General features: G+C 48.1%; 1 protein-coding gene across 5 annotated transcripts; it reads left to right on the top strand.

The window, feature by feature from the left end:
• The first annotated feature begins 6,308 nt into the window (after nucleotides 1–6,308).
• Nucleotides 6,309–18,559, top strand: DENR (density regulated re-initiation and release factor). Of its 5 annotated transcripts, none has more exons than XM_037051972.1 (8): nucleotides 6,309–6,442; nucleotides 7,155–7,269; nucleotides 11,033–11,052; nucleotides 11,995–12,079; nucleotides 13,798–13,881; nucleotides 15,935–16,051; nucleotides 16,863–17,002; nucleotides 17,107–18,559. In XM_037051972.1, the coding sequence occupies exons 2-8, from the start codon at nucleotides 7,164–7,166 to the stop codon at nucleotides 17,149–17,151; spliced, it is 597 nt and encodes a 198-aa protein (XP_036907867.1). In that variant the 5' UTR covers nucleotides 6,309–6,442; nucleotides 7,155–7,163; the 3' UTR covers nucleotides 17,152–18,559. The 5 variants fall into 5 exon arrangements, with proteins under 5 accessions (XP_036907867.1, XP_036907870.1, XP_036907868.1 ...); XM_037051975.1 differs by having other exon boundaries at nucleotides 6,341–6,408; XM_037051973.1 differs by having other exon boundaries at nucleotides 6,350–6,428.
• The last annotated feature ends 1,629 nt before the right edge of the window (nucleotides 18,560–20,188 follow it).

Genomic DNA, 20,188 nt, shown 5'->3' with positions numbered 1-20,188 from the left:
CAGTGGATTGAGTGGGGGCCCTCGAACCAAGGGATCGAGGTTCAATTCCCAGTCAGGGCACATGCCTGGGTTGCAGGCCAGTTCCCAGCAGGGGACCCACGAGAGGCAACAATACTTGATGTTTCTTTCCCTTTCTCCTTCTCTTCTCCTCTAAAGATAAATAAATAAAATCTCTAAAAGAAAAAAGAACATGGCATTTGGGGAAATCTGAATGCTGGTTGGCTAAGTAAAGGTATTAAGGAATTATTGCTAATTATAGTAGGTGTGATAATGACATATTGGCTCTGTTTAAAGAAAGAGCCTTCTCTTTTAGAAATAAATAGTGAGCCCTGGCTGGTGTTACTCAGTGGACTGAGTGCCGGATTGTGAACCAAAGGGTCGCCAGTTCGATTCCCAGTCAGGGCACACGCCTGGGTTGCAGGCCAGGTCCCCAGTAGGGGGCGCTCAAAAGGCAACCACACATTGATGTTTCTCTCCCTCTCTTTCTCCCCCTGCTTCCTCTCTCTAAAAATAAAATAAACAAAATCTTTTAAAAAGTACTAAAATGTTGTACTTGTAATTATATGATATATGGTATGTGATTCAAAGGTCAGCAGGAGAGGTGTACAGAAATACAAAAAAGAGAGGTTATGAGTTTTTTATTGTGGTGGCTGCATTATGGGAACATGGAGTTCATTGTTCTACCTTCCCTCCTTGTATATATTTTCCATAAGAAAAAGTGAATTAAAATTGAAAGTCACTGTAATCTTCACTACTGAGGAGTGAGGGAAATAACTCATGGTGGCCCTATTCACTAAAATTGTAGGCCTATCTTATAAAGAATAATAGCGTTCACTGCGGAGCCCCACCATGGGCCTGGCCCTGTGCTGGGCGAGCAGCTTTGCAGACCGTGTAGGATGAGACTGAGGCCTACGTGACTACCCAGAGAGATGCCTAAGATGCTGTGTTTAATGAAAACTCACACACACACACACACACACACACACACACGCTGGAGTTTGCAGAGTACACTCCCAGTTTTGGAACTTACGAAGTAACATACATGCCCTCCGGGCCGGTGGGCATGTAAGATGGCTCAGCTGCTACAAAAAACTCTTCAGCAGTTCTTTTAAAAGTTCAACCTAGAATTGCCATGCGACACCCAGCCCCCAATTCCACGCCTAGGTGTCCACCTCGAAGAACTGAAAACAGTACTCAAAGCAGCACCCTTTGCCATTGCCAGAAGGTAGCTAGTGTGATGGTTTATGTTTTGTGTCCACTTGGCGGGGCCACTGAGCCCAGATAGTTGGTTGAACAACTAACTATCTATTCTGGGTGTTTCTGGGAGCATGTCTTCTGGATGGGATCAATTTTCAAATTGGTGGGCTTTGCAGAAAGCAGATCACACCCTCCACTGTGGTGAGCCTCGCTGCCCCATCAGCTTAAGGCCTCCGTAGAATGAAGGCCGACTTCTTCGGAGCCAGGAGGAATCCTGCCAGCAGCCGGTCTCAGGCTGGTCTGTGAGCTTGGCCTTCCCTGGGTCTCCTGCAGATTTGGGGCCTTCCAGTATTTATATTCACATAATCCAAATCCTTAACATCTCCTTCGTTTCTGTTTCTCCCAAGAACCCCGAGTAATACAAGTGGAAACAACCCAAGTGTTTAACCAACAGATGACTAGGTAAGCAAGCGCACACTTACAATGAAATTTTATTCCGCAGTAGGAAACGGATGAAGCACTGATTCATGCTACAAAATGGATAAACCTCGAAAACATTCTAAGTGAAAGAAGCCAGAACACGAAAGGGAACTCGCTGACTTCATTTACATGAAACATCCAGAATAAAAACCACAGAGACAGAAAGTAGGTGTGTGATGGCCAAGGCCTGGAGAAGGGGCGCTTTGGGGGAGTTTGATTAAGCATAGGTGGATTTCACTGCAAAATTAACAAAGCGCCTGTCCCATCAGGATAAAACTGTGTCATCTTTGTACATTAGCCCCCCTTTTATACTGAATATTTATGAGCCTCGAGCTGCACAACTGGTTGTGTTCTTGTCAGTCCTGTGTTGCCAGAAGAACAACTGACCTTATTTAAACATCTGCTTTTCTGGAGAAGCAGAACAGGTTGGTTTTCACGAACTCAGTCGCACCTGCTTCTTCTCCATCATCTTTGTCCCTCCGTCTCCCATTGGGCAGGGCTTCTGGGATGAATAACTCAGATGATGGGGTAGTTTTGTGTTGTTTTTGTCTTTCCAGCACCCACGTGGCCTCCTCTTGGCATTAGCCAACCCCCTGATTTCCTTCGGTGACTCAGCGATCCCTAGCGTTTGACCAACTCTGAGGTTTGAGAGACTGTAGCTTCATCCCGCCTCTAGGAACAGGCACGTGACCTGGCCTGGCAAATCAGAGCATTCCAGCCCTGCAGCTGTTATGACCCGCCCAGGGATGGGCACGGGACTCAAAAGGCTAATGATTTACCCACTGTCTTAGTCCATTTGGGTGGTTCCAACAAAACACTGTGGACTCGATGGCTTCTAAACAACTGAAATTTATTTCTCACGGCTCTGGAGCCTGGGAGTCCGGGATCAAGGGGCCGGCAGATTCACTGCCGGGGAGACCCCGCTGCCTGCCAGCTGTCTGGTCACTGCGTCCTCACATGGCAGAAGGGGCAGGGGCCTCCCGGGTGCGTGTTTAACAAAAGTGCTAATCCCACTAATCACCTCCCACGGTCCCCACCTTCTAAAACCATCACATTGGGGGTTTGGATTTCACACTGTGAAGTTTGGGGCAACAGTCTGTGGCAGACACTAACCTGAGATGTGTGCTGGGACTCTTGGGGATCACCTCCCTTCTGTCACTGCTCCACTAGCAGGTAATAACCTACGTCTGCGGGGACTACAATGAAAGCACAGGGAAGAAGCCAAGAGATGAAAAAGGATGGTTTCCTTTAGAAGAAACTTTAAATTTGAAGTAACTTCAAGCATGCAGAGAAGCTGGAAAAAAATAGTACATTGACCCAGAACTGGGCCATACCCCAGACATGTGCCCTGACTGGGAATCAAACCAGCCAGCGATCCTTTGGTTTGCAGGCCAGAGCTCAACCCACTGAGCCACCTCAGCCAGGGCATGGTTCTCAGCCTTGCAGTCATTTGGGGGTATCACTAAGCTGTAGATTTGTTTAGCAAGACCATGCTATGCATTGCATGTGTTGTCACAGAGAAATGTGTTGGGAAACTCTGGGCTTGCACAAGGCTTCCTAACCCCCTGTAAGGGCTGCCTGACCCCTGACCCCTGCACCCACTCATCGGGACTCATCAGAAAGGGACATTCCAATAAAAACTGGCTTAAACAACACTGGGAAGCTGTCGACTTTAATAACTGAAAGGCCCAGGGTTCGAGCTGACCTCAGATGTGCTTAGATCAGGGGTCTAAGACCCCACCTCCCAGCTCTGCTCTCCCTGCAAGTGACTTTCTTCTCAGGCCGCATGGTGGCAGGGTGGCTGCCAGCATCCTCTGAGGCTCAAGTCCAACAGCAAAGAGCCTCTTTTCTAGAAGCTCCCTCAAAGTGTGCTGGGATTCAGGCTCATAAATGTGTACTCGAATCAACTGATGGCTGCGACCAAGGACACCGGGTGCTGATTGTGTTAGGCCTGAGTCACGAGGTTCGCCTCTGTTCCGGGAGTTGGGAAGGCCCAGAGTGAACACATAGGTAATGGACGGGGGAGAGAAGAACCCTTCCAAACACAAGCGGACCTGTTACAGAGACACGATGCTAGAAAGGCCGTCCACAAGTGTCTACTCTGCCCCAAGTGACCACCTTGAAAATGCCCAGAAAGAACCAGGTGAAAGAGAATGCATAGATAAGAGCCAGTCTATCCCCAAGAGTGGGAAGAACACATCCCCATGATTCTCAAGAAAATAGATGATGTTATGACGTGTCACAGAGGGTGGGGAACCACTTCTACTTCCAGGAGCCAAGGAAGCGATTTTTCTTCCATAGAAGACTTCTCAGAAAGCGAGTGACAGAGTGTGGCTTCCTCTGGATGACACGGCAGGTTTTGCCACAGGGCTTCCCCGTTGTCCTTCAGCCCCGTTTCACTTTTGACCCCTTCCTTCAGGCCTGCTTTGTGGGGCCATGGGTTTGTGCTGGTCTTAAAAGAAACATCTGATTTTCTTGTAGCATCATTTGGAATGCATCCTGTAGCCTAACAGAAAACGCCACTGCAGTTAATGAGGCCAGATGGCGGGGCGGAGGGTTGGGAGCCCGTGTGTGTAGGGTGTTTGATTTTTCACAATAGGAGGCCCAGAAGCGAGCCAGGCGGGAGCTCATATGGTGACTCAACAATGCTGTCGGGGACACAGGCTATTTATACCTTCCTGTCCCTAACCTTAGCACATGTACCTTTGTTCTGGGGCTAGACCACTCCTGCTGCAGGATGGCCGCTACCACCTGGCTGGGTTCATGTCCAGTCGGGAGAAGGGAGACAGGTCAAGGCTCTTTTTTTTTTTGAAGAATTTTTTAAAGATTTTATTTATTTACCTTTAGAGGGGAAGGGAAGGAGAGAGGGAGAGAAATATCAATGTATGGTCGCCTCTCATGCACCCTCTGCCGGGAATTGCGTCCTCTGCCGGGAACTGGCCTGAAACCCTGGCATGTGCCCTGACTGGGAATTGAACCCTGATCCTCTGGTTCGCAGGCCCGCACTCAATCCACTGAGCTATACCAGCCAGGGCTTTCTTTCCTTTCCTTTTCTTTTTTTTTTTAAGTGTGAGGCCTTGCCTTTCTATGTGAAAAGTGTTACATTTTTTATATACATAAAATTTCTAAAAATGCTTAGTGCTTTATATACATAAGTATTTCTAAAAATACTTAATTACCATTTAGTCCCCTTATAATCCCCTCCACCCAGCAACAGGCCTCAATTTTACCATCTGGGAACTAGACACAACAATACCTAGCTTATATCAGCTCCCAGGTGGCAGGCTATTTAGTGACAGTAGGTACTTTGTCTCTTGTGCACTGGGTTCCCGGTGCCTAGCACAGTGCCGGAGCACAGTGGGAACCAAGAAAGTTTTGTGGAATGAGTTCCCCTGGACTGTTGTACCTCCCAAAGAGCAGGTTCTTGGCAAACAGGGGAAGGTGGGTGCCAATAAATAGAAGCTGCGCCCTGGCTGGTGCTGCTCAATGGATCGAGGGCAGGCCTGTGACCCGGAAGGTCGCCCTTGAATTCCTAGGAACAGCACACAGCCTGGGTTGCCGCCCAGGTCCCCTGTTGCGGGTGTGCGATCCATATTTCTCTCCCTTTCCTTCTCCCTCACTTTCCCTCTCTCTAAAAATAAATAAATAAAAACATTAAAAAAATAAATGGAAGCTATTATTATTGGAATCAAACGTGGTTGGGAACAAGATCTTCTTTCACTGATGTCATCTACTGGGGACGCTTTGGTGAGGAGGGAGAAGGCTCTTTTTCTGAAGAAAGATGTCCGAATGGAGGCCACTCTGGAGGAAGAGATTATGCCAGGTGGCGTCTTGGGCAGACAAAGTAAGTTCTGAGCAGAAAAAATTAACGATGGTGGTGGCGGCGGCGGCGAATGAAGTTGGCAGGGAAGGAGGGGCATGGGGTGGAGGATAACGCAAAACACAAAGAAAGAACGTGTCCCCCCGGCAATGCATTTTTGTCCTAATCTTCCCTAATCGCCACAGCCCTGCAAGTGTTCTAGTGCTGCTCCCATATTGCGAATGGGACCCGAGCGTGGGCACGTCTCCCAGCTTCAGCTTCCTGCGGGGAGGCCCCGGGATGAGATCAAGGCGGACGTACCACACCTGCAAGGACAGGTAAACACGGAGAAGGCGATGAAAATGTCGTGAGGGTGGTGAGATTCTGGGCGACCAGAAACACCTAAATAGCGCTGACATTATCTTTTAAAGCATAATTCTGCCAACCCAGGAACAGGGTTGAACGAAACCAAAAGCTTTTTCCAGCCGCGATCTCCCCACTGGACTTATCCACCGGGCTCGAGATTAGTCAAGACTCCACGATGCATCCCAGACTCCGGGGCAAAGTTCCTGGTCCTTAACCGGGGTCCCAGCGGATTCCGCCGCAGGTTTCCGGGGTTCCAACCAGCAACAACCCACCGCCCCGCCCTCGCCGCAGTCAGACCGCCTACCACTGGACCTCTCCCGCGGTTAACGAGCACCGCCTACTGGCGGTCAGACTCTCCAGCGCTTGGCCCCACCCCCGAACGAAATGCGCATGCTCCCCAATTCCTCTCCGCCTTCCTCGCTTCTCGCGACAGCCACCCAGAGGGGGCCTGAGTCTCGCGATAAAGGCTCATTGTCTCGCGGGACCGCGCCGGCAGACGGGCTCTCGAGTGGCCCTTGCCGGAGAAGAGGAGTTGCATGTGTCGCTTCAGCTGGCGGTAGTGGCGGGAGCGGAGGCGTTGGCGGCTGTAAGACCGCCTGGGTAACGACCCCTCGGGCTTTTCCCACTTTAGAGAAATTCGTGTAGACAATGTGGGGAAAGCCGAGGTGTAGCTCGGCGGAAGGGGGCCGGGCGTCTCCGCATCCCCGCCCACATGGGCCCCCGCAGGTGCCCCCGGGATTGCCCCTTAGCGTCAGATCTCCGCTCTCACACCGGGGCCGCGCTTGCCACACCAGTGCCGTGACTTCCTGCCCCTTCCCGGCTCTCCTGACCCGGTTTCCCTCCGGAGTCTCTGGGCTCCCCACCCCCTCCCGCTCCCATCCCCTTTCCTGACCCTGCCCTCTGGGCATCTCCGGCGGCCCACACCTTCCTAGGTTCTTTTCTTCCACCTGTGGGGTGGCTTGTCTCTCTTGCTGCCGTGTACACCCCTTCCACACCACCCCAGATCTCTTGCCCTGTCCCCGCCGAAGTTGTCCTCGCATCCTCCCCCCCCCCCACCATTAGTTCCTCTTTTACTAGTGCCCCCTCCCCGGCCCCATTCACTGGCTTCCCTGTAGACCTGATACAGCAGGGCGTGGCCGAAATTGCTCCTGTTTGGTGGATTCTCCTGGCGGCTGGTATTCCTCGCTAGGCCACAGAGATGAAGCCGATTTGGGGTGGGGGCCCTTGGTGGGAGGAGGCGAGAGCAGCCCCGAACACTTCTCTGGGGTCTTGGTCCGGAACTGTGAAGGTGTGTTCTTTTCCCTGCCCACAGGTGCGTGAGATGGCTGCTGACTTTTCTGAGGCCGGCGGGCAGGACTGCAGAGGCGACCCCAGGGGCAATCCCAAATCAGACGCAGATTACCCGCTGCGAGTCCTTTACTGCGGAGGCAAGTGCTGCAGGGCGGGGAGTCGCCCTTTTCCTGACTGTGTCCCTTTGCCTTGTGATGATAGAGCCGCACTTGGTCCCCGTGAGCCTTTACCAGCTGCTTCTGTCATTGGGTGGGTCCTTAACTGGGGAGGGGGCGGAGGGCGAAGAGGAGGTGCGGGGATTAACCCATTTTCTGACCTGTGTGACTAGTTGTTGCTACTTGGCCTGGGGAAGCTCGTGGTTCCGTCGGAGTAGAGACAGGGAAAGAGTTATTTCATCCTGGCGCCCCTGGCCAGTCTGGCTGCTGGAGGAGGGCTTCTCACAACACAGATGCTGGGTCTTACCGCGTGGCAAGGAGGCGGGGGAGAAAAAAGCATGTGGTGGGTCTGGAGAGGCGAGCAGCTCTGTGTTAATATATTTAACTCCTGGCCGATTCCCACATCTGGGTTCACACATCGTATTACAATTTCCTCCAGACAGAAGGGTGTCAGGAGCAGACGAGGATGAGGTTTAGTGATGGGTAGTAGGCGCCATGGGAAAGTGTTCTTGGTTTGCTTAAAGAATATATACATATATACATGTATATGTTAGCTTCAGTCAGTTTTTTATCCCCTTTGAGTATTTTCCCCATTTTCAGTGCAGGCCTATTTGCGAATTGTGATGCTCTAATTTTATTAGTGTCTTAGAAAGTTTCAGGAAACTTTGAAGGTACAAGACAGTAATTGAGCGAAGAAGTATTAACTTTCTTAAGTATTTTTGACTGCTTACGTGCCTAGCACTGTTTCAGGTGCTGGGGACCCCGTAGGACGTAGGTCAATCAGGTCCTTGTTTTTGTGGCCTGTACGTGCTGAGAGTAGAGTAGAGACCGCCCCTGGAGGCCGGGCGCTGTGCAGGGAGAGGCGACGCCCCTGAGTTCAGGGGTTGTACCCACACCTCCTTCATCCAGTGTCTTTGATGGTGAACTGAAATTAGTATCAACGCCTCAGTAAGAGAGTAGGGGAACTTTTGTAGGGTTGGTTGAGTCTTGCTACAGTCTTGGTTTTATTTGGTTATATCGTTTGCCTTTGGGGTCACGGGCCAGCATTACTGGCTACATGACATTGTGCGAGTCACCCAGCTTCCCTGAGGGCTAGAGGTGTGTTTCTTGGGGTCTGTGGAATGAAGATGATGACGGCCTCTCCAATCAGATGGTTTGTATAGTATAAAGCTTCTGGTACAGCAACCAACGCAAGAACACAGCGCCATAAGCGCTGTTATTCTTACTGTTGTCATTACCGTCAGAAAAGTGTACCAGTGTGTCAAGAGCTGTTCTTGCGTCCTGTTTCATCAAATTGGAGACCTCGTGTTTTGTAAGATGTACTATTATTTTGGGTTCCACTAAGCAAGAAAAAATGGTCAGATTGACACAGCATAATTCTAAGACTATCCTTATAAAAATGAAAAAAAGAACCTTAGAATTGGCGAAACGCAGTGCACGAAAACCATCCTGTGCAGTGGCCTGTGTTTCTCCTGAGGTGGCTTTTGAACAACTGTGGCAAAGATGCCACTGCCCCCCCTCCACCCCCGTGGTGCCACCCCTGTGGTGCTTTCTGTCGGCCAGAGGTTCCTGGGCATTTTGAGAAAAGTTTGTTTTCACCTCACTCCCCAGTTTGTTTTGATAGCCCAGACGCTAGGTTGGAGACTGTGTTAATTTTCCCTCAAGGGCTTCAAGGTCCAGTTCTGGCAAAGCATTTAGGGAATGTTAAATGTTCGATTAATTGGTAAACTGACTGTGGCTATGAATTAGGAGTTCAGGAAAGGGGGGGATCTTTCTTCAGAGGGAAGTAGGGAGTTTCCAGGGAAGTGGGAAACCGTGGGCAATAGGTAGACTTTGGGGAAAGGTGCAGGAGCTCAGGGGGACAGTGTGGCGGCAGGTGTGGCACGGTGTCCTGGGGACAAGGGGAGCGCAGGGCCTGGTGGGAGCAGAGTGCTGGTTGGGGTGTAGTGAGACCCAAGGGTAGCAGGGCGGGGTGGGGGCCATTTCTGGGAAGACAGTTGACTTTGGTTTTGAGACTTCTGACTCTGGAGTTGGTCTGAGTTGGATTCCTGGCTTGGCCATTTGCTCCTTGTGTGACCTTGGCCAGTTCCCACATTTATAAAATAGATAGCAATGGAGACTACTGCAGAGCGCTGTTGCGAGGAAGAAATGAAGCGTAACACTCCCAAAGGCTCCACCTGCCGATACCATGGCAAAGGATCTCAAGGGACACGAGCGTTCAGACTAGAGCAGGAAGTTTCATGGGTGGCGGTGCCCTGTTCTTCGTGCTACGTCACGAAGGGACGCAAGGTCAGGTGCTGTGCTGAGTGATGGGAGGTCGGTGGGGGGCTGCGGAAGCTTTGTCTTGAAAAGCGGGTTTACAAGTAGTGAATGATCTGTGGAGGGAAGCTAATTTTAAACACAGAGAACTCAGAAGGATTGTCCAGATTTTTTCATTGTGTTACAGTTTTCTGAACTGAATGTTATTTGAAATGGTGTATCAAGTTTTATAGCTTTAGTATTTGCTGTCATGATATTTAACCTATAACTTATACTGCAAGTATGGCCAAATACCTGCACCTACTAGTACTTGACCTTGAACTGTGTGGGTTATAGAGTTCTGCTTAACTGGAGAGAGCTTTAGTAAACTTGAAGTAGAGATGCTAGATTCCAGTTTCCTCCTGCCACATACCTGTGATTCTGCAGGTGGTGACCTGTGTCATCGGATGAGTTGCTCAGCCTTTTTTATGGGGCTTCATCTACAACCTGTGAAGCAGGTCGCTGTCATCTGGCTGGCACACGGCTGCTGCCCGTGGGTGTTGTGTGACCTCCTTCAGTGGGGAAGGGTGTGAGCTTCAGGAACAGACCACGGTTCTCATCCTGCTGCGCTCACTAGGGGCCCGTGGCTTGTTTACTCTAAGTCTCATTTTTTCACCTGTATCTGACAGATACAGTCATTCTTAGCTTGTAGGCCTGTGACAATTAAACATAATCATGGATAAAAGGCACAGCAAAGCGCCCGATGCAACAGGTGCCCAGCATGTGGGCACTGCTGCTCTTGGTGACGGCGTGCCGCTCCTCGCCCTCCCACATCTCAGGATACCGGGCCCGCTTGCCTGCTCCGTTCTTCACCGTAACAGTAACCGCAAACTAAGCAGTCGACCCGGAATAGGATTACGGTTAACACTGGGAAACCATGTCACTTCTCTGGTCCTTTGGCCCATGTAAGCTGTGCAGTGGCGAGATTGAACTGGCGTTCCTTCTAGCTTCCCGGTTTCTTGCTGTAGCATAAAATGGAAAAGGAAAGGGAAAGCGTGCTGCGGAGAACTGGTAGGTGCCGTGCAGGTCCCTAAGTGCGGTCGTGTGAGTAAAAAGCAGTGGCTGTCCTGACAAAGGGGTTAGATGCCCCGCTCCGTGCAAGTGCTGTCTCGAGGGGCAGTGGTCCCGTCTTAGCTGGTTTCAGACCCACTGAAGGGGCGATGCAGAGACCTGAAGGTGTGCGAGACAGTGCAGTCGGATGTTGCATCAACTCAAGGAGTCGGTCTTTAGATAAAAAAGATCTGGATAATATTTTTGTTAACCATGTGACTTTAAAAAGGTAGGGCGTAATGAGTAGCATTTGAAAAGTAGTACAGGAAAAATACAGGGAAAAGTAGAAATGAAGCATTTTATCAAGTTTAAAATAGGTTATGATGAGTGCTGTGTGTGTATATGTGCATATATATATATATTTAAACTTAAATCTTTTTTTCTCTCCTTTCCACAGTGTGTTCATTACCAACAGAGGTAAGTTCTAAAATTCTTAAACCTCTGCATTTGAAGTCTTTGATTTTGTAACTAGCTTGAGAACTTCTTGTTTTTCATTTTCTTTTCTTTTTTTAAAAAAGATTTCATTTATTTTTAGAGAGTGGGGAGAGAGGGAGAAAGAGAAGGAGAGAAAAACATCATGTTGATGAGAGACAGACGTTGACCAGTCAGTTGCGTCTCGCGTGCCCCCAACTGGGGACCTGGCCTCACAACCCAGGCGCATGTCCTGACCAGGAATCGAACCAGCAACTTTTTGGTTCGCAGGCTGACACTCAGTCCACTGAGCTACACCAGCCAGGGCTTATTTTTTATTCTATCATTTGATAGTAGATCTTCAATCTTTTTATACAGAAATTTGGTTTAGGATACTTTTATGGTCTTACCAATTGTTTTCTTTAGATTTTGAGTCATGTGTACACCTCTTGGACTCAGCTATCCAGTTTGGATTTGTACATGGAACTCATGAGTAGTCAATAAAAACAGTAGCCAATAAAACGAGTCATCATAATGCAAAAATTGAAAGTACAGGCAGAGGAAAGCGTGCATTATGTGTCAGACTTCCGTTAACAAGCTTCTCAGTCAGGCTTTCTGGGCAAGTCATGAAAATAATGAGATACCTACGTGCCCAGAGCAAGAAGTGGGCGCTTGTTTTCGTCTGTTTGCCCTCTTTTCTCATGACCCTTCTGTTTGATAGAGAGGAAGTCAAGCACTGCAGTGAGGCAGGGCCTCGTTCCTTCTCATTTCTGATTTCTTAAAACTCAGCCAGGGTGTTTCCTGGTGGAATGCGGATTTCTGTGGATGAGGTGGCAGGTAGGAGTAGTTTGATTCTTTACGTAGCAAGCACAGGGAGTGATTGTAAATGAAAATGTATTGGATGATTGAAAATGTTTTGTGGTAACTCAGTCTGTTCTTTCCCCCCAGTACTGTGAATATATGCCTGATGTTGCTAAGTGTAGACAGTGGTTAGAGAAGAATTTTCCGAATGAGTTTGCAAAACTTACTGTAGGTATGAACTTTTCTTCCTTTCATTAAAGCTTACATGCCTGAAACAAATGCACATATGATGTTATTTTAAAGATACGAAAGTCTTCCTTTAGTAGGGTAATTACAGAATTATAATCTTTCTATGAACTTTAAAAACTATTGTACGTTCTTAGGTTAAAATTCATTATTGAAAATCACACAGTGCTTCATGTGTCTTCTCTCTGAGACAGAGTGTCTCAAAATGTCACCTTTTTTATGTAAAGAAGAGTAAATCATCTAGAGGCAAATACATTTTCACTCATTCATTTAACAAATCATTTCTCATGAGCGTATCATATGCCATACGCTGTTCCGGAGGCTGAGGATAAAGCAGAGTGCAAAAGGTGTGTTTGAAAGTTCGTCCTAGAAGGGGGGACAGAATAAGACCGACAACGTGATTGTGTGAAATAGTGATAAGCAGGGAATGAGGAGGTAAGACTTACTGGGGAGGGAATTTGACACGCTAGGGAGTGGCCAGGAGAGACTTTGCTGCAAAGATGCCATTTGAGCAAGACCCGAAGGGAGTTCAGGAGCGAGACTTCAGAACCCCGGCAGGTGGAGACCACCCCGGGCAGGGCCACTGCCGGGCGCAGGCCCTGGGGACCAGCGCATGCAGGGAGCAGCAGGGTGGCCTTCCTGTCTTGAGCTTATTGGATGGAGGAGGGGAGAAGGGTCCGAGAGGAGGTCAGCGAAGTAACGGCAGACCACATCCCAGTGGCCGAGCGTTTTACTCGGAGTGAGGCGAGGTGCTGGTGGAGGGGCTTGAATGGAGGAGAGGGAAGCTCTGACTTGGATTCAGCAGCACCCCTGTGGCTGCTGTCTGGACAGAAGGGGCACAGGCAGCAAAGCAGGGACACCAGCTGGGAGGGCCTGCAGGAGCCCTTCAGCACTGGGTGGCAGCCGGAGCAGAATGGCAGTGGTGGGGGGCGGGGAGTGGTCAGGCTCTGGGCACATTTTGAAGGTAGAGCTGACAAGGTTTTCTGATGCCTTGCCTGTGGGGGTGAGTAAAGGGGCCATCTGGGGTTTGGGCCGAAGCAAGGAGACTGGAGTTCTGTTGGAGGTAGGGAAGTGCGTGGGGAAGCACACTCGCTCCATGGAGACTGGTAGAGATGAAGGCAGGCGCGGGGCAGAGGGAGAGCCTGGGGTGGGAAAGGCCAGTCAGGTGCACCCACGTCACCCCACCGTTCGCTGCTTTGATTTCCACATTGTTCCCGGGTGTCGCGCCCTCAAAACCACGTAAGGCCCTTGTAGGGGTGAGCCGCACAGCCACTGCCAGTGGCTGGGTGACCGCCTGCAAGCCTGGTGCTGCAGTCAGTCTGCACGGGTGGCCTGGAGCACAATGGGACCTGGGAGCCGGGGTCAGGGGGGCTCTTCTTACTAGAGACTGGGCTTTCTACTCACAAGGTCGGCGTGTTCGTGTGCCGTCCACTCCTGCAGTCTCGAGTGTGTTACATTCCTTTCACGTGGCTGAAACAAATTGTCGTCACATAGCAAAGACTTTGTTTTGTCTTCTGTCACCAGACACAAGGATTTCAGGATTCGATTGAAAGGACTCTAGCAGTATAGTCATTTGCTTTATAAATGTCACACCCCACTGTTGATGAAATTACTTGTTTGTGTATGGGGTTGCTCAAAGGTGATTTTTTTAAAAAATTAGTAGGAAGTGATGTTAATGCTTTTGGGTTTTGTTTTTACATGTAGAAAACTCACCCAAACAAGAAGCTGGAATTACTGAAGGTCAAGGAACGGTGGGGGAAGAGGAAGAGAAGAAAAAACAAAAGAGAGGTGAGACCTAAATCCACGCTTTCATGTGCCCGAACCCGCCTCCCTCCGCCAGCAGTAAGTCACGGAGGCATTTCCAGAGTGAGCCCACTGCCTGTTCCTGCAGGTCCCTGTGGGTTGCCGGGGGGGGGGGGGGGGGGGGGGGGGGGGGGGGGGGGGGGGCGGGGTGCAAATCGCACTGTCGGGGCTAGCACGTGGCAGAGTTTGGGCTTTTCACCAGTGAATCAGACCTAAGAAAAGAGACTTTATTTGCTGTGTACACATAAGAAGCAAGCAGCCAACTTGCTGATGACCTAAAAACTTGATACGTCAAGTTTTTCTCGTTACTTCTGACAGCTCGGTGGAATTTCTCTCCCTTACTGACTGGTCACGTGCCTGTCTGTCCTGGGACTAAGTCCTTGCTTTCTGGGTCCGATCCCTCCCTGTCCGATCTCTGCTCTGACTGGAACTAGCTTACTGAGTATTTTCAGGACTTTGCATCTTGTAGAAAAGTATCCCAAGAGCCCACGCCTCTGCCTCCCTTCCTAGCCGGGCTCTTGAACAAGAGGAGGCCCGCTGTCCTGTCGCTCACTGCTGGCTGCCCACTGCGCTAACCTGACTTTCACGCCGGCGGAGCCCCTCTGATGAGGGTCACCAAGGGGGTAGTAACTGCTAAATAATCAGGGCGTTGGCACACTCCCCTTGAGAAGTGTTGTGCTTGCTCGGTTTCTGTGACAGTCTCTCGTCCTGTAGCGAAGCCCTCTCTCGTCGTCCCTGCACACTTCTCATCTCCCTCCGTCTCTCAGGACTTGGTGTCTCCCAGGACCGGCCCTCTGACCTTTTCGTTCTGCCTGTTCTACTTGGGTGATTCTTCCACGCTCGTAACTTCTGCCCCCACTCGACACTCACATTCCCCAGCCTGTATCTCTGGTCCTGGTGTGCGTCTCTAGACCGGAAGTGTGCGTGGTCCTGCCAGCCCCTCAGGCGCAGCCCTTCCCAGATACGCCCAGCCCCAGGCTGCACCTCGTTTCCCCTCGTTGGTTAGTGGCAGCACCGTGTGGCCAGTCTGGCGTCTGAGCCAGCATCTGAGGCCTGTCTGAGGTTCTCTCTTGTTGTGCCTCTTAGCTCCAAATTCTGTTGCTTTTCTTTCTTTCTTACGCTCTCTGTTCTGGACCCGTAGTTGCCATTGCTTTGGTTTAGATTTTGATTCATTTTGCCTGAATTAAGGCAGGCGCCTCCTCAGTGGCCTCTAAGCCTTATGCTCCACAGACCCACCCTCCATAGGAGCGTGGTCTTGATAAAACACGGACCCGGTTGTTTCGTTCCTGCAGTCATTCAGTGGCCTGCCTTCTTCCTCGGTGTAAAATCGGGCAGCAAAGCTTGATGCCTTGTCCCTTCAACGGCTGGTTTGCGATCTCTTTTCTGGCCTCATCTGCTACATGTCCACGTGGGTCCTTCACCAAGACAGGTGCAGTTCTCAAACACAGTGCCTGTTCTTGTCTCTGAATTTGCTCCGTTTTCCTGGAACGTCCTTTTTTAAACTTCTCCAGCCTGGACAGTTCCTTATTCTGCAAGAGCCTAGATGCCGCTTCCTCTAGGCAAGTGTTCTGTCCTTCAGAAGCAGCGTCGGCCATTCCTCCTCGACAGGCCGTGTTCCTGGGTCCTGTCGGAGATAGTAGTCGCCATGGTCACTTAACGTTTTTTGTTTCACTCACTGATGGAGAATCCTTGGAGGGGCAGGGACTGTGTTCTGTTTGTTTTGTGTCAGTGTTCGGCACGTATTACTCGTGTGTTACTTAAATGTTTATTTTAATACTCTTTTTTTTAAGATTTTATTTATTTTTAGAGAGGGGAAGGGAGGGGAAAAGAGAGGGAGAGAAACATCAGTGTCTGGTTGCCTCTCACGTGTCCCCTGCTGGGGACCTGGCCTGCAACCCAGGCATGTGCCCTGACTGGGAATTAAACTGGCAACCCTTCGTAATTGGTACCTTTTCAAAATAACAAATTTAAAGACAGTATTCTCTAATTATGTTAAAACTGAAACAATTAATGCTCAGCTCTTTCTTAATATATCAAGGTGGAAGGGGTCAAATAAAACAAAAAAAGAAGACTGTACCACAAAAGGTTACAATAGCCAAAATTCCCAGAGCAAAGAAGAAATATGTAACAAGAGTGTGTGGCCTTGCAACTTTTGGTGAGTTTACTCTTAATCGTGTTTAAAACATGAAATATATATGTATTTATTTCTCTCTTAAAAAATCTGGTATGAAAGTTTCACAGGTCTTTTTAGCTTCAAAATCAAATTTTGAGGGAATGTTATTGTCTTTTACGGAGGGAACTGGTTTAACTTTTTCCTTTCCAGAATTTCTGCTTACATTTCATGTAGAATGAGGGCTCCCTTTGAAGCCAACCAGTGCCACCTCCCTGGCCCTGCAGGCTTGGCGGCAGAGGGTCGAGGTCGGGCTCACCCCCCGGGAATGTCGGCAGAGGGCAGGGGAGGCGGTGGGTGCAGAGGGACTGGCTTCAGAGCCCCGTCAGCTCCCGAGGCCTTGACGGCACAGTGGGCCTGGGGGAGGGCGTAAACCACGGTCCCTCCGTGGGTCGGCACAGTGAGCGGAGCGCTCGCTGGGCCGCACTGCAGGCACTAGGGTGTCTCTCTGCTGTGAGCTGTTTTCTTCTAAGAGGGAGACACATGAAGAAGAACTTCATTGTGTCCAGAAGTGCGTAGGTCATGGAATTGTATTGCTGGGTTTATTTTGGCCTTACCATGTGAGTAGTGAAAGCTGTGGGTGATGCTACTTTTGTAGATGGAGGTTTTATTTCATTTTGAACCTTTGAATTTTTAAGACCCCTGAGTGTGATAATAACTATTGCTCTGAAAGGAGCATGAAACCCATTAGCATCATCTGTTGTATGAATTTAAAATGCAGATCAAATTTCAAGATAGAAAACTGTCTTTGACATATAGTTCTCATTATAGTCTTGCTCTTTTCTTAAAATAACAGAAATTGATCTTAAAGAAGCACAAAGATTTTTTGCTCAGAAATTCTCCTGTGGTGCCTCAGTGACAGGGGAGGACGAGATCATTATTCAGGGAGACTTTACGGACGACATCATCGATGTCATTCAGGAGAAGTGGCCAGAGGTGTGTATGGGGCCCATGTCCATCTACAGAGAAGTTCTGAAAGCAGGTTGCTTCCGTGTTACTTGGTACCGCAACTCACGGCCCCGGTTATCCATGTTTTACAGGTGGATGACGACAGCATCGAAGATCTGGGAGAAGTGAAGAAGTGATTCTGAAGCTTCGTCTGTATTTAATGGTCTGAACTGAGAGGCGATACAGCCAAAGGGGGGGAGGCCTTTTGAAAAAAAATATATTTATCCTACAGTCAAACTGTAGACCGCCCTCGCCCTTGGTGTTCTCACTGTTCTGTACAAGGCTGCTTGTTTTTTTATTGCCAAAGTCTAATAAACGGGAGACTGTCATGCTGATGCATGAAGTAGAATTTAGTCAAATAAAAACTTTTGGTCACTTGGTACTGATGTTTCTCTTTCTCTCTTTTAAACTTTTTATTTTTGGAAAAACACTGTAGACTTTTTGTGGGAAGTTTATGTGTTATTTTTTTAAGTGGTCATGATTTACTCAAATCATGATTTAAAGCTGAATAATGTTTTACAGAATTTTAATTTGGCTTCATCGCCAGTAACAAATGTCTCCCTGCTGCTTTGGCGTTGCTGGTCTCCCAATGCGCGAGCCTCTGATGGGTCTGTGGTTGAGTCGGCCGCCTTGTCACCAAGCCCGCTTCGCGGGCGCCTCTGCGTCCTGTGGATAGGAGCTGTTCAAGCTGTTCTGGACGCTATTGGGTGAAGTCTGTTAAAAGCCTTAACACCATCTGCCCCGTTGGACCCAGTAAGCCACTCCTGTGACGTTACCCTAAAGATGTGAGTCTTGTGTTCGTCGTGACATTACTCGTAATATCAGAGAGGTGGCGGAGGGTACAAGTGAACAACTGGGAGGCAGTTAAAGAAGGGATGGCGTGTCGCGTGGTAGAATATCACGCGTCGTCGTGCGTGGGAGGCCATTCGCAGAGGCTGAGAGTCCCCCTTCCGCCTACATGTGATGGTGTGACATTCTGCCGGCCTGTTGCAGATACTGTAAACCCACGTTCAGTGTATTGTCTGGGAAATAGTTGAAACGTGTGTTTCTCACAGGAGAAACTGACAATTTTCATGAATGCACTAAATGAATTTAAACTTTGTTTTTATAAAGGTCTTAAGTCAGGTGCTACAAATTGAAAAGAAGACTCATGGTATTTTAACTGCTCTGGACACCTTTAAGAAATTTAGAACCTACTGTTGATTGCCATGCAAATTTACAATCTTGAATGAATGTTTTTTTAATAATTAAAGTCTTAGAATGTGTAGTCAAGATGTAAATTTAAAAAAATTCTGCATTAACTGTGAATTTTACTAAATACGATTATTGTATGATGAAGCAGATTTAGCCATCGAGACCATGTGGTGCGTGTTATGTGTGTACCCTGTTGGTGCTGGAAGGTGTCTGTGGGCCTGTACAACACATGTGACTTCATGTAAAGATCCTTAATATTCACAGTTCTTGTCAAACACAGTTGCAGTCCGTGTAGAGGCAGCGGTGCCTGTCACTGCAGGGAAATACAGGATTAAAATTGTCCTTGTGTATGGCACGTGTCAATCTCTTTCTTTGACCTGCGCTAAAAATGCAGCATCGTTCAATCCTTGACTAAAATAGAACAGGAATTGTCCTGCCAGTAGAACAGGGAGTGACTTAAATTCATTCTCCTTACGTGTGTTTCATGGAATGTTTTCACAGTCTAGCATTTTTAGCAAAAGTAATACTAGTTCTTGAACAGCCTTATCTCATAGTATGTGTAAGAGATGTGCCATGATTAAGTTGGCAACTTCAGATGGAAATACAGTCTTGATACGTAATTTTTATTCATTAAAGAAATAGATGCTGGTAGTAGTTTTTAATTTCTTTTTAGTTATTACATAGAAGGTTCAGTAAATCAGCTGTTGCTTAAAATGTAATCCATGGTAGCTTTGTCACTCTTTTTTTAATAAAGATTATTTAATATTGCAACTTCTTTTTTAAAAATTTATTTATTTATTTATCTTTAGAGAGGAAGGCACAGAGAGAAGGAGAGAAATATCTATGTATGGTTGCCTCTTATGTGTCCCCTGCTGGGAACTGGCCTGCAACCCAGGCATGTGCCCTGACTGGGAATTGAACCATGATCCTTTGGTTCGTAGGCCCGTGCTCAATCCACTGAGGTATACCAGCCAGGGCAGCTTTGTCACTCTTAATTAAAAATTACTGCTTTAAAGATAATTCTACCTTTTAGATCCTATCTTTGTTATTTACTAGATTACTTAGGAAGTAGGGAGACTGGAAAAAGTTTATTAGATTGAGTGTAAAATCAGATGCAGTATAATTCTTAAAGCTATCAGAAAACACTTTATATCATTTAAAAGTTATATCTTCCCTGGCTGGTGTAGCTCAGTGGATTGAGCGCGAGCCCACGAACCAAAGGATTGTGGTTCGATTCCCAGTCAGGGCACATGCCTGGGTTGCAGGCCAGTTCCCAGCAGGGGACGTACAAGAGGCAACCGTACATTGATATTTCTCTCCTTCTCTCCTTCCCTTCCCCTCTACAGATAAATAAATAAAACTTAAAAAAATAAAGTAAAAAAATAAAAGTTATATCTTCTTCAGAGATTTTCTTTTAAAAGAAAAGGAATGAACTTAAAATATTGAGGTTTTTGATTAGCAACGTCATAATACTCTTGCCTCATTCAATGAACATTTACCAGCCATAATGGTGTAAAGCAAACCGCATTTCTTATCACCTGTGCTCATACTTCTATAGTGAGTATTGATTGGTGTGTGGTCACCCGGTGAACAATGGCATTTTGGGGCTTCCTAAAAACAAATATAAATCTTACGATGGTGAAATTGGAAAAGCATTTGCATTAAAATGCTCCAAGTGGAGAACTGACATTCAACCACATTCCTTTTGGCGTCTCATCCCATGAAGCTGTATGTACTGCATTGTAACCTACTGATAGGCTGCTTTTAACAACTAGTCAATTTTCTTTCTTGGTTTTAAAATCGAAGACATGGACTTGGTTCTCTTAAACAAGAGCTTATCCTAAGGAGGCAAGTGTCACCCAAATCGGTAAAGCTTGAGAGCAAGAAATTGTAATTTCGGTTTTCCATTTTCAGATTTTATAAAGACAACGGCATGTTTTGCCTAGTGCACAATCAAAAAGTAAAGCTGGAATACTGTGA

Source organism: Sturnira hondurensis, unplaced genomic scaffold, assembly GCF_014824575.4.
Source record: "Sturnira hondurensis isolate 20B ecotype Veracruz unplaced genomic scaffold, ASM1482457v3 Scaffold0007406, whole genome shotgun sequence".
NCBI lineage: Eukaryota > Metazoa > Chordata > Mammalia > Chiroptera > Phyllostomidae > Sturnira > Sturnira hondurensis.
The sequence above is the reverse complement of the archived record's forward strand: the minus strand, read 5'-3'. Positions and strand labels throughout refer to the sequence as shown.

What these genes read in the sequence shown, in the direction of transcription:
- DENR (XM_037051972.1), top strand. Translation starts at nt 7,164, where the DNA reads ATGGCTGCTGACTTTTCTGAGGCCGGCGGGCAGGACTGCAGAGGCGAC. An exon ending in GCGAGTCCTTTACTGCGGAG is followed by an intron (nt 7,270 to 11,032) that starts GCAAGTGCTGCA and finishes TCCTTTCCACAG; the next exon opens with TGTGTTCATTACCAACAGAG. An exon ending in GTTTGCAAAACTTACTGTAG is followed by an intron (nt 12,080 to 13,797) that starts GTATGAACTTTT and finishes TTTTACATGTAG; the next exon opens with AAAACTCACCCAAACAAGAA.